Source organism: Xyrauchen texanus, chromosome 40 (genome assembly GCF_025860055.1).
Source record: "Xyrauchen texanus isolate HMW12.3.18 chromosome 40, RBS_HiC_50CHRs, whole genome shotgun sequence".
Taxonomy (NCBI): domain Eukaryota; kingdom Metazoa; phylum Chordata; class Actinopteri; order Cypriniformes; family Catostomidae; genus Xyrauchen; species Xyrauchen texanus.
The window spans coordinates 25,162,800-25,180,275 of NC_068315.1; the positions used below are offsets into that span (position 1 = coordinate 25,162,800).

At 37.7% G+C, this 17,476-nt stretch overlaps 2 protein-coding genes across 4 annotated transcripts in view; one reads left to right on the forward strand and one right to left on the reverse strand.

The window, feature by feature from the left end:
- Positions 1 to 4,752, forward strand: part of LOC127633907 (rho GTPase-activating protein 22-like) — a 37,669-nt gene extending 32,917 nt beyond the window's left edge. The window contains exons 7-10 of the mRNA XM_052113284.1: positions 53 to 126; positions 209 to 330; positions 1,972 to 2,887; positions 3,218 to 4,752. Coding sequence (XP_051969244.1) covers positions 53 to 126; positions 209 to 330; positions 1,972 to 2,887; positions 3,218 to 3,440 — 1,335 coding nt within the window. The 3' untranslated portion in view covers positions 3,441 to 4,752. The remainder of the gene's footprint in view (positions 1 to 52; positions 127 to 208; positions 331 to 1,971; positions 2,888 to 3,217) is intronic.
- A 276-nt stretch (positions 4,753 to 5,028) lies between these two features.
- The window catches only part of LOC127633911 (mitogen-activated protein kinase 8-like), a 30,859-nt gene continuing 18,411 nt past the window's right edge, over positions 5,029 to 17,476 (reverse strand). For 2 of the 3 annotated variants that reach the window (XM_052113289.1, XM_052113287.1), the window contains exons 9-12: positions 14,774 to 14,898; positions 14,522 to 14,585; positions 12,870 to 12,947; positions 5,029 to 9,958 (exon numbers count right to left, since the gene is read on the reverse strand). In XM_052113289.1, the coding sequence (XP_051969249.1) occupies positions 9,810 to 9,958; positions 12,870 to 12,947; positions 14,522 to 14,585; positions 14,774 to 14,898 (416 nt within the window). In that variant the 3' untranslated portion in view covers positions 5,029 to 9,809. Of the gene's footprint in view, positions 9,964 to 12,869; positions 12,948 to 14,521; positions 14,586 to 14,773; positions 14,899 to 17,476 lie in introns of all 3 variants that reach the window. The other variant, XM_052113288.1, reaches the window with a different exon arrangement.

Sequence of the window (17,476 nt, forward strand, 5' to 3'; positions counted from 1 at the left end):
TTTCTAACCAAGAGACTCTGTGGTTGCTTCAATGATTTCATATTTTACTCAGGGAATTCAAGAAGTAGGAAAGCTAGTGAAGACCCTTCCAGCTGCTAATTACAACCTTCTGAAATATATATGCAAGTAAGTCCAACATAATCATTTTGGACACATTTTTATCAGTTGTTTTCATGGTTCAGTGTGCAAAATAACTTCATCTTTGTAGATTTCTGGATGAGGTGCAGTCTCACTCAAATGAAAACAAAATGGGCGTGCAGAACTTGGCCACCGTGTTTGGACCAAATATCCTTCGTCCTAAAATGGAGGACCCAGTAACTATTATGGAAGGTAAGCACTAAGTCATTATGTTTCAAAGACATTGCTTTGTAAAACAAGTAGGGCTGTCACTCAATTAAAATTCTGAATCAAATTCATTACATGATGTGCCAATTAATTAATTGAAGTAATTGCTGTAAGGGAGTTACAGGGAAAGGAGGAGGTGAGAACCGGCTTAGCAATATAAATAATTTTTAATGACAAACATAACCACACACAGGGCAACTGCCTGTAATTCTCTCTCTCGAGAACTGTTGTCACCAGCCGCCTTTATCCCTCATGTGCCCCATCAGGCTGATTGGGACCAGGCGTGCGTCGTTCAAGCCCAGCCCCGCCCTCCTCCGCTCTACACTCCTCCCGACATTGCCTCAGGCCGGGGAGCCCCCGGCATGACATACACCCCGGGCGTGGGCCGTGCCTTGCGCCTGTCTGCCGGCTGGTCATCCCCGCCTTCCTCGTTCTGGTAGGAGATAGACCATAAATACATTCTATTCCCCGATATTCGGGACTGCAACGCTTCCGTTAGCTTAGCAGAGGTTTGACTCATTAGAGATGTCTCTTAGAAACCAACTGATAAACAAAACTGCAGCACTAGTATTTGTGCTTCAGGTGTACGATTATCAAAAGAGCTCATAATGTTTTATACAACTGTTTCTGCAGGCGTTTGTTAAACAAGCTTTAACATCATGTAACGTGGAAACAAACTCATTTATCGATATTACTTATGTTTATCACTTTGTGTATGTCACTGAGTGTCAACATGTATTTGTGACATCATGCATCTGCATCCCAGCAAAATCGGAATTGAGAATTTCTTCGTAAGAAAGTTGTAATTCTGACTTCAAGATGCATTCCATTGCACTTTTCCTGGTAGGAAGTTGTCAAATCCGACTTTCCGAGTTGAATGGAATGCAGCACTACTTTTCAAAACTTGACCCGACACTGAATTCTCAAGCAGCCTCTTTTACACTTAGAAAACTCCTGATGTTGCTATAACAATGCAAAAAGCACTTACCAATTTACTTGAAGTGAAAAGCAGCCTCCTTTCCTGATTAATAAATTAAGCAATCACACGGTCATGCGGAACATCTCGTGTTTTTAAATAAGGATCTCTTTCTCAATGGCAATACCAGCTGTGTTGAGCCGACTCTTCAGACAGCTTGATCTTATCAGGGCATATCCTAAACACCACACCCACAAGAACAAATAAATCAATCTGATTGGCTAATGAATCTGATAATCTGAACCCATTCATTTGCACAGTTGAGGGATGAAGGCCTGAGGGGGTGGAGCTCAGACTCGTTTGATAGTTTGGTATTACAACTTAGTCCTGCTGTCCACATAATGTATGTGGACATACATTTTTATGAAAACTATTGGAATTTTTTGCTTGTTTATTAGGTCCTACAAGTTACAAATCAAAAAGAGAAAGGGACAATGCACACAGCAGTCAGGCGGCAGTCTCAGGAGGTGATTACGGAAATTACGTATGGGTCGGCGGCTTGATTAATTGCATTAATTGTTTTAATGCATTTTTCATATAATTTATTACACTAAATTAGTACATTAAATTGACAGCCCTAAAACAAGGCAACACTGTGGGCATATCACATTATGGAAGAACCTGATGGAATATTTGTATGTATTTTACAGGGACTTCCTTTGTTCAGCATCTCATGACAGTGCTTATAAGCAAGCACGATCACCTGTATATTGAAACAGACTCAGAAACTTCTCAGACTGAGATGGAGGTAAGGGTCCAAGGCCAGCAGCATCAGCAGTCCAGCCTGGTTGACTGGATCTCTGAGGAGGACCTCCATACGTGCTCACCCACAGGGAAGAATGCTTGTCCCAGTGACAACCCTACTAGTAGTAGTGCCTCATCTCTGGATGCCTCCCAGACAGCTATTACCTCCAAGTCAGTGCCTCAGGGAAAGGGAGACACAGCTGTCAGCCCTAGTAAGCAGGCCAAGACGCTGCCTGGCTGGAAATACTCTTTCAAAGGCACCTCTCCTCGCCCACAGTCTGCCAAAGTCTGTGGCTCCACAGCAGATATGTCCACTGCCTCCAGTGGGAATTGGCTTATGAATGGGTTGTCCTCACTGCGGGGACACCGACGCACCTCCTCGGGAGAACGCTCGAGGGATTCGGGGTCATCCCTGAGACTGTCTACCTATGACAATGTCACGTCTTCGTCAAGTCTGGGCAGTGTGCTGAGCATAGACAGCACACTGTGGTCCACCTCATCTTGTGAAATCTCTGTCCCAGACTCAGGAAGTGACCCATTAGGGACAGACTCCAGGACAGAAGACAGGTCACACCCAGAGGTGAATGTGCAGGAAACAGCATTGAATGAAGGGGAAGTGAAGCCACCTGAACATGAGGACAGTAGAATCACTGTGGAGAACTCTGCAGCATCATTCTTCAGTGACAATGGCAACATGGCACCAATCATAAGAGTTGTGGATGAAGACATTGATGAAAATCCCACATCCCTGGCCAGTGCAGTGGCAGAGCTGAAAGAAGAACTGAGGAAGCAGAAACAAGCTTATGAATCTAGAATTAAAAAGTAAGGCTTTTTAAGGCTTGTTTCTCAAATGAATAGTACATTTTCAAACATTTCATCCATCTGCCATTGTTGAAAAAAACATGTAGCCCCACCCCAAACTTATGGCATTGGTTCAGCCAATGTTGTTATGTCATGTCCAACTAAGCTGATTGCAATTCTGGTTGGTGGTGCTTCTTTGCTGATGAAATTACACACTTCTTTAATTTTGTTATGTTTAAAAATGAATAGCAATAGTTAAGAACTAGTAAAAATTGCATGATAACTGTGCAGCTCTTCTGAAAAGAATATTTATTTTGTACACTTACAAATAGATTTTGCTGCCCTCTTCAGGTTGGAAGAGTCAAGTGCAGCCCTGTGTGCACAGATGGAGAGACTCGAGCAAGAGATGGAACAGGAGAGAAAAAGAAAACAAATGCTTGAGATCAAATTTAGGAACTCAGAACGTGCTCGTGAGGATGCAGAAAATCGTAATCGCCTCCTTGAGAAAGAAATGGAAGATTTCTTCTCCACTCTAGGGGACCTGGCGCTTGGAAGCCGCACCAGTGACATTTAACTAAAAGATATTTATAAATAAATAAACACACCCAAAATGAATCATAATGACATGGTGTTACATAGCCATGCAAGTTGTTTATTATAATATATGTCTCAGTGGGCCTCGGGTGTCTTAATATATTACATGGAAATGGTCTACACTTGGCTGTTATAGCAAAATATGCTAATCCAGGTGTCCAGCAACCCAGACCGAAAATGTGTTAATACAGTTCACTCAAAAATGAAAATGCTGTCATAATTTACTCACCCTCATGTTGTTTCAAATATAGTATAACATTCTTGAGCACAAAAATATAAGTTATACAAAACACAAGGTAGTTCTGTATTCACTGTCATTGTATGGGGGGAAAAGATGCAGGAATGACTGAGGCTAAAGGCCCCTGCACACTTCATACGATATCGAAGAACAAACAGATGTGATGTCATTTAATTAGAACAAAATCTGGCCAAAACAAAGATGTTTTTGAGTTTGTTTCAGTGGGTTTTAACAGCTTGCTAGCACAAACTTCTTCACCACTACCGGAGAAGAGCTGCAAACTTCTGGCAAACATTTGTAGCGAATCACAAATCCATTTGCATGTGAAACTAACAAGTGGTTTGCCAGATCTCTAGATTTTTTTTAAGGGTAAGGCCAGGGCTGGACTGGACTGGGAAGAGAAATCAGCCCGGGATTTTACATAGCAACTGGCCCAAATGGGGTGTTTTCTGTATATCACGGCGCCATTTTGTGGTCCGTTCTGCATAACGCAGCAGCTAATTTTAACCCTTTTCTCGGCCGTCCCACTGGCCCGTTCTCTTCTCCCAATGGCCAGTCAGCCCCTTATCAGCCCCAAAGTGCGTCGGCCCACCGGGAAAATGCCCGGTATGCCAGATTACCAGTCCATCCCTGGGTAAAGCCTACAACTAATTTCCGTTCAGTCAGTTAAGATCAGTTAACATGAACACATCAGCGTTCAGAGTTATTAGCGAGCTGGTGCAAACTTACCTACATCTGCATGATCATTCGCTTAGAGACATTTCCCTTGAATATATCATCCGATTTGTGTCGTTTAATTAGTTTACATAAGGGTTACAATTAATCAAATTGACTCAAATACACTGTAAAAAATTGAAAGTTGAGTTAACCTAAAAAAGTAAGGCAACTAGCTGCAAAGCATTTTTGAGTTTACTCAACTTTAGGCAAATTAGTTTTACCAACTTAACTATTCAATTTGGATTGTAAGTTCCATAAACGTAATACAATAAATATCAATGATTGTTAAGTTCAATAAACTTGCATTTTTATGTATAGCTTACCATAATTTTCAATATTCTTGAAACGCATGTAAAAATATAATTTTTAAGCAGATTCATTTACATTTTAACTTAAAATCATGTATCAGCCCAATCAAGACACCAAATAGTTGGTCTAACCTAAAAGGTGGTGTAGATTGCAAGTAATTCAAACTTTGAGAAGATAAGTCTATAAATGAAGAATCTTCATCAAAGCAAACACTAATCACCATGATGGCAACTTCAAACTAATTAACATAATTAAAAACACATAAAGTGCAAAAAAAAATCTATGAATTCAAAATAGATTATTTACAAATGATTTATATGTCCTCATAAGTGATCACACTTTGACCAAACAGACTTAAATAAATTCAAGCATAGGGCATTGTGGGTAGTGTCTTCAGCCACAATGCTTCTCCAGTGGGCATGTTCAGTAGCAGATGCAACAACAACAGATTTTGACCCATGAGTTTTCAAGACCTTTCCATTGACATATTTCCTGATTTTCCATGGTAGAGTCGGACTTTATAGACTTACAACAGTAAAATGTAAACTTCCATTTCACAGAGGTGACCTAAATGGACCATCATATGCTGTTATAGTCCAAAAAATATTTTGTTAGCTATTATGGTAATGACAATATAAAATAATATAAAATATAACATCTGATGTGTGGGGGGAGGGCGGTTGTTGGAAGGTCAGTGATCAAACTGAGCATGCTCAAAAGCCTGAATATTCTACCTTCACCACCAAACTTAATGTTATGCTCACTGTTTTAAAAATGTAAGTTGCTCTGTCTCCATTCACACATCTGCCCAAAGTAAGATATGCATATTTTCATTCTTTTGTCTGTATTCTACCCATAAACACACTTTTATAATCCCATCTTTACAGTAGTATCCTTGTCATCACAAATTACAATAACAGAGTGTAATCATCTACTCATAGAATGAGGCATGAAGTCATTGATAGCACATTTTAATGTCCTATTAGTTGATTTTTACACGTTTGGAACAACTTGAGCGTCCTCATATTTAAATGCATTTCTAAACGCCTCCCCCAATGATGTGTCGTTTTTTAACGTTCGCAAACAGTATGTTGTTGCTCAGCTGTATCAAACTTATTTTTGGCTCTGAGCAAAGGACGAAAAAGCACTTGGCCTTGAGTGTGTGGGGGTCTTAATATTCTGCCTAATTTTATGTTACATGGAAGTAAATGATGACGGAATTTTCCATTTTAAGTGAACTATCGTTTTATTGTCAGCCACTTTCACAGTAATATTTGAAAAAACTACCAAGGACATAAAGCAAAGCCATCCCCCCTTTCCAGCAATGTAGCATTTCTTATAACCCTTGACCATCTGTTGTTTTAAAGCGTTTTCTGGAGTTTTCAGATGGCAAAGAAACATAATGGAACATCTGAATTTAGTAAAGACATTTGTTCAAGTGGAATCATGCACTTTTTGCATGATCAAGGCCCATTTAAAAACAACAGCCAGTTCTGTTGGCTTTGGCACATTAAGCAGACCACTGCCTCAGAAAAACATGTAAATTATATGGAAAGTGGGACAGTGCCTTTGTTGAGATCTCATTTTGGAAAACATAATGTTGCTAATGTCACTAAAATAGCTCTAGATATTCGCATTGAATAAATTTTCTTGCATTTTGGGTGGTATTTTAAGATTGTCAATAGTGATAGTGCCATTTTCATAAAGCAAAATTAAAGTTAGAAATGTGACTGGTCTAATTTGATTTAATTTAAGTGTAAAGAAATCTAGGAATGCTTTGTGGATGTTCAAATGCTTGAATACTGTTAAAGACGTTGTATGCTCAGCTAATTCTGTGATCAACAATTTTCTGATTGCGTACTAGTAGTTGGCACTACACTAGCATGATGGGTATTAGCCTAATGGTTAACTTACCAGGCTGCAAATACAAAGGTTTCAGGTTCAACCTTAAAAGAAAGAGACCCAGAAACTTGACATCACTATTGTGCCCTCTAGCAAAGAATCTTTCGCTGCTCAAGTTTCACTTATCAATCCATTTGCATTTTAGATTTGTTTCTAGATCAACTGCTTTTACAAAAGACTTCAATGTCTGTTTAGAATGTGTGAAGATGTTATACATCATCATCATCATTATTAGACTATTATACCGTGGTCATACATGACAAATAGTCTTCGGTGTTGTGCTGAAATGTTATCAAGTGTCACTGTGGTGCTATGTAATTATTCAAATACCTACATTAAATGGAAAACTCTGTACTTTTTGTAATGCTGAATTTGAGAATTCTGTGGTACTGTTTTGTTATCTCTAATTAACACAGCTCCCATTTGGGAAAATAGATTGAATCGCCATGAGACAGCTGGGAAAAAGGTTCTGATTCAAACTGAAGTGTTTATTTGCAGTACATGTTCATGTTGGTATCATAATATCCCAGTGCATTCTCTGTAGTAGTGCACTTCTCATAATCTGTATGCTGTTCAGGGTGCACACAGAGCTAGAAAATACTTACAACTATATGTAGGGCTGGCTTTGCTAGCAAATATTACATACCAGCAACAAATATTAACAAGTTGGTAATTCAAGATATTTTACAGATGCTTTTGAATTGGCCTTTCCAAGTCGAGAAAAAAATAATAATAAATCTAATAGCCATTCATAACACCTTCCTAACACAAATGTCAGCCATAGATTTTCAGTTTTTGGTAAGACAGGTTTGTAACATCATGCCTATGATAATCAACCAAACATAAGAAATACAATCCAGATTTAAAAGACCAAAGTACCAAACATCTCGACCTCTGGGTGCATCAAACTAACATGTCTAGATCTATCAATTTACAACTAGCATGACAGCAGTGGGTATTGCACATGAACTGTAAAAAATGAATACAAAGAAAATTAAATGAAAAGATCAAATTTACATTTCAGTTCTTTTACTTCTCGAAGTATACATAATGTACAAAACTATACGTTACCTACTATTGACAATAGTTCACTTCCGAAATAAATAAATAATGAAATCTGTATTAACATCTTACGGGCAGCTATGTTGCCAAAACAAAATTATAAAAATGTAGAAATTTAGAGTGAGGTAGTTCATCAAAGCCTACTTTGATCTGAATTTTAAAATGTTTGAGAGATGAGATAAAATCAAATGCGACAAAAAACAAAACCTATGTTAAAATTAATTAACTTCCCAAAAGAGAACAAAGACAAATAAGAGCACTTAAAATGAAAGAATAAAAATTATAATCATAATTTGTCAAATAAAATTCAGAATATGTAGGCCAATTATTATGCAAACGATAACCTTTTCCTACATCCCCAGCTATCACCACATACGCATTTACATTCCATTACATTGCCTCATGGGAAAAGTAGTCCCCAGACACCTACAGCATTTGATGCAATATCTTACATATTTCCGTCAACAAAATAAAACTGCAAACCATATTCAAACACACCAAAAAGAACCAATTTCCAGTTTCCTATTACTTTGATGAAAGACCTCGTTTGAAGAAAATTCCCTTTACAAATGAACAGATCATATGTGTCATGATAAAGTCATCTTTATCTTCTCAGTATGTTTTACCCTTTCAATCTACGGCATACCAATACAATAGAAAAATAGACACCACATGATATGAACAGTATTACTTTGATAAACCTCACCAAAATTTCTCCATCTTTCGAATTCAGGAATGAATGCTGGACTCAGGCACTTAATCCATTTTATACACAAAATCAAAATCCCTAGGTATTAAGCCAATGTTGAATATCGACATTTTCTAAATTTAGCATGAATTTCAGTTCAAAAGGATTTTGTTGTATTTTTTCATAAAGTGTACAGTAGGAGGATAGTTTACATTACATTAATTATTGTAAACGTATAATTACATTCTGAACATTAAATTTGTACAATGCATAACATTTGAAATATGTGATATTTTCCCAAAAATTAGAGTGGAAAATTGAGGCCCATCTTTTTATGGGCATTACACAGCTGTTCATAAACCACTACAGTCTATTAAAAAGAAGTGGTTCCTTGGGGATCCATTGGGAACCTGCAGACTATGTCTTCATCCATTTACCATGATCACTATATCCTAAATTGCATTCATCAGATCACCTTTGGGAGCAGTTTTTTGTTTCTCATAACATGATATCACATAGATACAGGTCTCCTAGTTGTAAATCAAACATGAGTACTGTAAATTCATAAGCCTTGGGTGTTTCACATATTGCTACAAGCCAAATACCCAATTTCAGTTTCATATCATATACTGAACTGTTCAAAACAAGAGCTTTAGAAGAAGAACATTTTGCCTTGTATTCCTGTACTGGGCTACACACTGAAGGAAGTTACTGTTTTCGTTGTTTTAGGATGAAATATTTACAGACTAGGTGAAGCATATCTTGTGTACTAAAATTAGAAATAAAAGAAAAGAGTAACTTAAAGACAATAAAAGCACTTTTTTAATTGTATTTTAAGACAACCAAATAAACGACTGTTTTTCAAATAACGAACTAAATGCTATTAGGTAAAAGTTCATTTTTAAACAATCTTTGCTTCTTAGACCAAAACAAAGTGTCGCTAAATCTGCAGTTGAACAAACTGCGATCCGATGCATTTTATGACACCACTGACTCCAAAACAGTAGTAACAGTGTGGGAATACTCATTGCCGACATTTAGTCAGAAGATGGATGTGTCACATCACGAACCTCCACTAATTAGTGATTAAAATGGCTCTCTGCAAACCTGAAAAATCAAACATCCCCAAAATACCATTTATCTTTACAAATAAACTCAAACCCTTCCACATCCAAATGGCAAGATGACGTAGTAGTAGCTTTAATCTGATGTCAAATCAAAGTACAAAAAGAATACCATTAAAGTAATCAGAGTAATGCTGGTTTGGTGTAAAAGCTTTTAAGGTGCCGTCAAAAACTCTTACCTCTGCTCTTATTTTTGTCAATTCAAAAGAACTTAACAGTTTAAAAAGAAAGGAGGACATGTTTCCAAACTGACGTGTATGCTGTGCCAGTTAAAACAGGTGGTAGCAGGGACTGGAGGAATGAGAATAGTCATCTGAAGCAGCCCAGTGCTCCCTTAGAGGTCTCCTGACTACTGTGTGTATCCGAGGCCAAGGTGTGGTCGGTGGACATAGACGAGACGTCATTTATGGAGGAGGATGACGTCGAGGGCTCCTGGGAGTCATTGCTCACTGCTGAACCTGTGCTATGAGAAACAGATCAGACTTCAATCTGCCAGGTTCTGCTAAAAGCAGTGTGAAGGTGGAAATACTTGAGCTATTATACTTGAAATTGCCATTTTTACTCTTGGTTAATTTTATCCTGAGTCAACATGTTCCATAATTCCTGGGGTTAGTCATTTATCCTGGTTTATCAGGTTACAAGGTTTCACACTGTATTGTTCTTATTTGCACAAGTTAATAACATTGATTTGGACAAGTACAGCGTGAAACAAGCACCGGAGCGGTTTTAACACTTGTCTGTCTGTGGAAATAATTGTATACAGTGCTCTGAAAAAGTGTTTGCCCCCATCTTGATTTCTTTGTTTTTGTGTATCTCTCATACTAAACTGTTTAAAACATTCTAACAAAATCTAACATAAAATAAAGGCAATGTGGGTAAACACAAAATTCAGTTTTTAAATGATAATGGTTTTTTTGAAGCAAAAAAAGTTACCCAATAAAAACTGGGCATGTGTGAAAAAGTATTTGCCCCCCTTATTAATTCCCCAAATCTATGAAACTGCATTCATAATGGGGTTCAGCTGGACATGACCTGATTACTGCCAGCCCTGATTAATCACATCAACACCTAAATCGAACTTTTCAGCAGCATGAAGTTGGCTAAAAGGTCTTACATACTGTAGCACACTATGTCAAAGTCAAAAGAAATTCCAGAAATTATGAGGAAAAAGGTGACAGAAATACATCAGCCTGGGAGAAAACTTGGCACAGTAGTGAACATTCACAGAAGTGTCCGACCTTCCAAAATTCCTCCAAGGGCACAGCGATGACTCATACAGGAAGTCACAAAAGGCTAAGGACAAAATCAATAAATGTCCCTGTTCATGACTCCACTATCAGAAAGACACTGGCCAAAAATGCCAACCATGGAAATGTAGCGAGACAAAAACCACTGCAAACCCAGAAGAACATTAAGGCTCATCTGAATCATGCCAAATAAACATTGATGATCCTTCTGCACTCTGCCAGAATCCTAAAGGAGAATGTCCGGTCATCAGTCTGTGAGTTGAAGCTCAAGCGCAACTGGATAATTCAGCAAGACAGTGATCGAAAGCATAGGAGTAAGTCCACCTCTGAATGGCTCAAAAGAAGCTAAATTAATGTTTTGGAGTGGCCTGGTCAAAGTCCTGACTTGAACCCGATTGAGATGCTGTGGCAGGACCTTAAACGGGCTTGAAAATCCTGCAACCTGAATGAACTAAAGCAGTTCTGCAAAGAAGAGTGGGCCAAAATTACACCATAGCATTGTGAAAGACTGATTTCCAGTTATCAGAAGCATTTGGTTGTAGTTGTTGCTGCTAAAGGTTGTATTAAGTTAAACGGGGCAGTTCGTTTTTTCACATGGGTGACAGGTTTTGGATAACTTTTTTGCTTCAATAATATATATATATATTTGAAAACTGTATTTTGTATTTACTCAGGTTGCCTTAGTTTTATGTTATATCTCTTTGAAGATCTAAAACAACTTAGAATGAAAAATACACAAAAAAACTGAAGAAATCAGGAAGGGAGCAAATAATTTTTCACAGCACTGTACATAATTCTGTCTCTTGATGACTAAAGTTATCTTATTTTTAAATACAGTGCATAAATGATTCTGTGACTGTACAAAGCGCATTAATATGCAATTAGGCAAGCAATGTTTAGTTTATGAAACACTTCTCAAAAGTCATGCATATCATAATGTAGCTCTCAAAGCAAATATGGCACCTATTACAAAGGTTGGATGTCATATCTAAGAGCTGAAACTAGAAACATTAAGAGACAATAATTAAACAACAACTAATAGGAAACCTGAAAACGAAATTGAACTAACTAATGGCACTTTTCCACTGCACATTATGGTTCAACTCTCATCAACTCGACTCGCTTTACTTTTCTGAGCTTGCATTTCCACTGCAGTTAAGTGCCACATCAACGTGGGTGGGATTATAGGCTGATCGTCATAGTTGTGCCGCCTCTACTGCCATGACATCATCTTAAATATGACACAAACTGACCAAAACAATAACACGACCACTAGCTGTTAGCTACTAGCTCATTGTGCTGCATAAAGCTGTTGTTGCATGGTGAATTTACAAAAGTGTAACAGTTAAATTGGGCTGTTTTTTTTAGAAGCAAACTTTCCAGAAGTTTGTCAACTAAATAAAGTGAAGCTTTCAAGCAGAGTATAGAGTTAACATAACAAAACCGTCGTGGATCAACGCCAGTCTCGGGCACTCTCACTCCCATTGCTCTCCGGTTTAGATAGTGTCCATTTGGTCGAACCACTTCCACTTTTCCTTGATGGTTCTGTAGTCACTTTTATTTATTTATTTTAGCTTTTCCTACACTGTTGGTAGGTCCGGTGGTAGCCGTGTGCGGCCAACAGCTGATAAAGGTCCTGAGAGACTTTTTTTGTTTTGCTCATCGCTAACGAGTGGACCGTCTGCACCTCGTTTATTGACCATGGCGTGGTTTTGAGTACAGCCATTTCTTTTTTCACAATTCGAAAGTTGAGTGAACATATTATACTGTTAACGCTGTTGCTAACTTTAAAACTAACAGGTTGATGTCGCGTGTCGGAAATCCAGTGACGCTGGTTGTGACGATTCTCCCTGACCAATCAGTGATCTGCAGGAGTTTGACGTCACATTTAGTATCGGCTCGGCTCGCCTGGAACCTCGACCGAGGTGGTACTAAAAAAAAGTAGCAAATACCAGGTACTATCCACAGTGGAAAACCCCCAAAAAGCAAGCCGAGTCGAGTTGAGCTGTACCGCTCAGTGGAAAAGCCCCATAATGAAATAACTTATTTAAAAAATCTAAATTTTAATAACCCTAGTGTGAAAAGCCTACTGGATTGTTCGTTACATAAAGAGGAAACTAACCTAGTGAGGCCGGCTGTCCTCGGATCATCCCATTTTTTGTCCGCTCCTCCAAGTCCAGCACTTCCTTATATATGAGCTCTGATCAGGGAAGAGACACAGAAAAGCATGAGATGGCACCAAGAGTTCACGTCAGGAAATTAATATAGTTGAGCACAGACTATTAAACACTTCCACAGATCGCCCATTCTTAAAGAGGCACAAATGTTCACCCTCACAGGGCCATGTGCTCAGCTAGCAAGAACTTCAAACAGCTTATTTAGGTCTGCTGCATATGAGAATGACATTTAGATCACCCGATATCGGCAACTATCGGCATACATTTCTGCCACTAACCGATAGTTCAAAAGAGCAACTATTGGAACCGGTTAATTGGTAAAACCGATATATCAAGAATCTCTAAACCAGAGTTTCTCAACCAGGGGACCGTGGAACCCAAGTGGTCCTTTGCGTAATTGCAGAGGGGATGTAGAATTGTTTTAAAAATATTTAAAAATCGCGTTGTTGAGAGAAAAACCTCACCACAAATAAGTCGCATCTGAGTATGTCACACTGACAGAGGTTGTATGGGGCAGGCACTAGGACCTGGGAGCAGCCATCCAACTTCCCTTCAGCTGCTCAATATGCAACTTGCACTCCATTATGTTTACTTTAGTATCTACAGTATGCATCATATCATGCTGTATTTGGGCTTTTGTTCCAGGAGCTTCTGCTTAAAAATAGTATGAAACAGTATTTCATATTATGTTCATGTCTCTCATAAAATGTGACCAACAAGCCACTTCTGTTTGTAAACCATGTAAAAAGTTTGAGAAACACTGCTCTAAACTGTTTAACCTGTATAATGCTCAAATGGGAATAGTTGCTTTTTGGAACTATAGTTATTTTGCAATATATATATATATATATATATATCACACACACACACACACACACACACACACACACACACACACACACACACACACACACACACACACACACACACACACACTACTATGCAAAAGTTTTAGGCACTTGTGAAAAATTTTGTATAGTGAAAATATTTAAAAAAGTAATGCCATAAATATTTTTGATTGATCAATTAACGTCGAACAAAGTGCAGTAAACATAAAAAAGCTACATTAATATTTTGTGTGACCATCAAAACAGCACAATTTCTCCTAGGTACACCTGGACACAGTTTTTCTTGGTTTTTGGAAGATAGGATGTTTCAACCATCTTGGAGAATTCGCCACAGTTCTTCTATGTGTTTAGGTGGTCTCAATTGCTTCTGTCTCTTCATGTAATCCCAGACTGACTCGATGTTCAGTGGGGATCTCTGTGGGTGCCCATGCCAACTGCTGCAGGGCTCCCTGTTCTTCTATTCTATTCTATTCGAAAAAGAAATGGTTGGAATCTAAAACCTATATTTTCTATTAACACACTAAAGCAGAAGATAAAAATAACCATGTAAAGACAAATGTTTTTTTGAAAAATCATATGTGCCCAAGACTTTTTCACAGTAATGTATATGAAAGGATTCATTGACGACGAACCCTAGAATGAATGAAAAATATGCAAACCTGAGATGGTAAAGCGGCCACCAGACAGAGACATAAACATTATGATCAACAAAAACATATAATAACAGTCAATGATTTAATCAAATGCACCTTTCCACTCATCCACTGTGTGTTCTCTCTCATCAAGCTGTTTATCCGTGATCGCCGGTGGAGGCTGGAACCAAGCACATAAATGTCAATCAGATTCATCATAAAAGGAAGGAAAACAAGACATCATGCACTCCATTAGTCCTGCTCTCCAGAGAGTTCACAAAATGTCATGCAGAGTGAGCTCCCATCTGGGTTTTGATGTCAACGACACTCTGCCGCTGGGGCAGAAATAATTAAAACAGAACCACTTACTGCTTCCACTTCTGATGGATCGTACCACACGTTGATGTAGGGGTGCTGGAGGGCCTCATCCACTGAGATTCGTTTCGACGCATCTATTACCAGCATTTTGGATAACAAGTCTCGCGCCTGGCTTGCTGCAAGGTAATTGCATTGAAATTAGAGAGTGAATGGAGTAGAAAATTCACCATGGACAATCATGCTTATCCTGAATTAGTTTGGGGACTTAAATTTGATCTGTTTAATGATGGAAAAACAAGACTGTGAATCTTTAGAAGCCAAACTTTTGCAAAGCAGTTGAGAAATAATGGTTTAAATTAAAGGAATGAAATTTTCAGTGCAAATGTTCATTGCGAATATTCTTTTGAACAGGAACAATGGATTTCTATGGCGCTATTCACAACAGGTCCTACAATCTGAATGTTTTATTTTATACATTTCTTTACGTTGAGCAGTCTGATTGACTGACAAATGAGATATTCGATTTTTGTAACTGACCCTTTGCTAAACCTTGCCTTAAAAGCACTTCTGAACAATTCTGCCTTAGCAACTGTTGCCCTACTGCCATTACTCTGATACAAGTTTGCTATTTTTCCAATGACAGCCTATGAAATTAGTGTGTTTGAGTACTTTTAAGGAGGATTTTATCAAAATAATAAAAATAAAAATATATAAAACTCGTTGTTGCTGGGTCATTTGTAATAGTGACACAAGTTACCCAGAGAGGATACAAGCAGTGTTCTGCTTGTATCCTCTCTGGGTAACTTGTATCCTCTCTGGGTAAAAAAAAACGGAGAAGAGCATGTTATGGATTAAACTGTGCCAGCCCTCGTTCTCAAATGAACATACTGTTTAACATCTGCAATGAAACTACATTTGCTCCAAGGTAAATTAAAGCTAATAATTGAACGTTAAATAATTTATGTATTGATTCAAGTCATAGTAAAATTGATAGTAAGTAAAGAGTTCAGAGCATCAAAATGAGTGTTGAGAGGTTATAAACAGTTCTGTTCACTTATGCTAATGTTTTAAGACGTTTAATCGCCATTAAATGAAGTTCTTTCTCTTTTCAAGTGACTAATAATCGTTTAATGGTTTGGAATAATCGTTTGCCTTGATTTTGATTCACAGTCTCCACAGTTTTAATCAAATTACTGTGTAAAGTAACAATTTATCTTACAAAAAACTTGCAAAGATAAATATGCATTACAATGCCACTCTTCATACCATCCCACATTAAAATCTGATTTCATTAATGGAATATTTAGCCAAAAACAGCATCCTTCATGGCAATCTCCCATTCATTCCAATGGGGAGTTCTGCAGAGCTTGTCAAAGCGAGCGACCGCAACAAAGCTCAGCGAAGGGTAAATTTTTCCAGAGTCGCTGCTGCTGCGTTGGTAACGCTAATCAATTGGCAAACACCAGTAGTGGATGTGCAAATGCTAATGAGTTTACACACCCCCAAGAATTATATTGCTACGTAAATCTAAATAGATTAAGTTCTTGAGCCCAGTCTATTTTTGAAAATATTCTTATAATATATGCACATTTATTAGGGCTGCACTATAATGGTTAAAATAATAATCACAATAACTTTTTTCAAAAAATGTTAATCACTATTATCAATCTCAATTATCCTGTCATTTGAGAATTTCTTTTTTTTTTTTTTAAGAAAATTACAGGGCTGCACGATTTGGATGACAATCACTGCTGCCGGTGCTTGGATGTTACATCTAAAAGAAGAAAATAACCAAACTAAACATAAAATTACATTAAAGAGGTCATGAAATGAGGAATCCAATTTTCCTTGATATTTTGACATATAGGAGGTCACTGTACTGTATACATACTGTACATTTAAGAACTCAAAGCTTCCTCTACAGTCCAAAAATATAATTGATTGTTTTCACCCTGAAAAAAAATAACTACTCGTTTTGAAAATGGCTACATGATTTGTAAAAGATGAGAGTCATTTGCATAGTCCCTGCCTCCACAACATATGTAATCATCACGCGGTGAGATGACAGGAGTCCACAAATGTTGTGTTCCTGGTTTTCGAAAAAAAAAATATATATAGCGTTCTGAAGGATCCCAATGTTAGGAATAATTGGCAAATTCAAACGAAGTTCCTGAATGCATAAATGTGGGAAATGGGAATAAATGTTTGGATTATTTGGATTCATGTATGAAATTCATTCTTCTTCGAACCAAGGATTCAGGCTTTGCAAAGAAACTTGCATAGATAAATGTAACAGTGGCAACAATATTGGACACAACAGTAATACCGGTGAGTAACAAGTGCAATTCTAATGTTTCATCTGCCTGTGTCTGTTTGTAAGGAATTGTATAGTCAGCCATTTTTATCACAAATTAAACCATGGTCATGACTCCAAAGAGGACCGACTCATGCTTATTATCTGTTTACTTACCAAGGGAATGCATCATTTCTCAAACAATATCGATCTGAGATAAAATTATTTAAATATGTTAGAAGAATGTGGAGCACAAAAAAAAAAAAAAAAAAAATCGTAAACTATATAGTAGTAAGGCTGCCAGCTTTCTCATCTGTCTCATTATAGCCATGATGTCCCATATTTAAGCAGCAAATATATAGAGGTAGACCCCTTCCCAGGTCAACCAGTGAATCATTACAAATCATACAAATTGATACACATTAATTAACTCTTTACATTCGCAGCTTGTGTTTGAATAT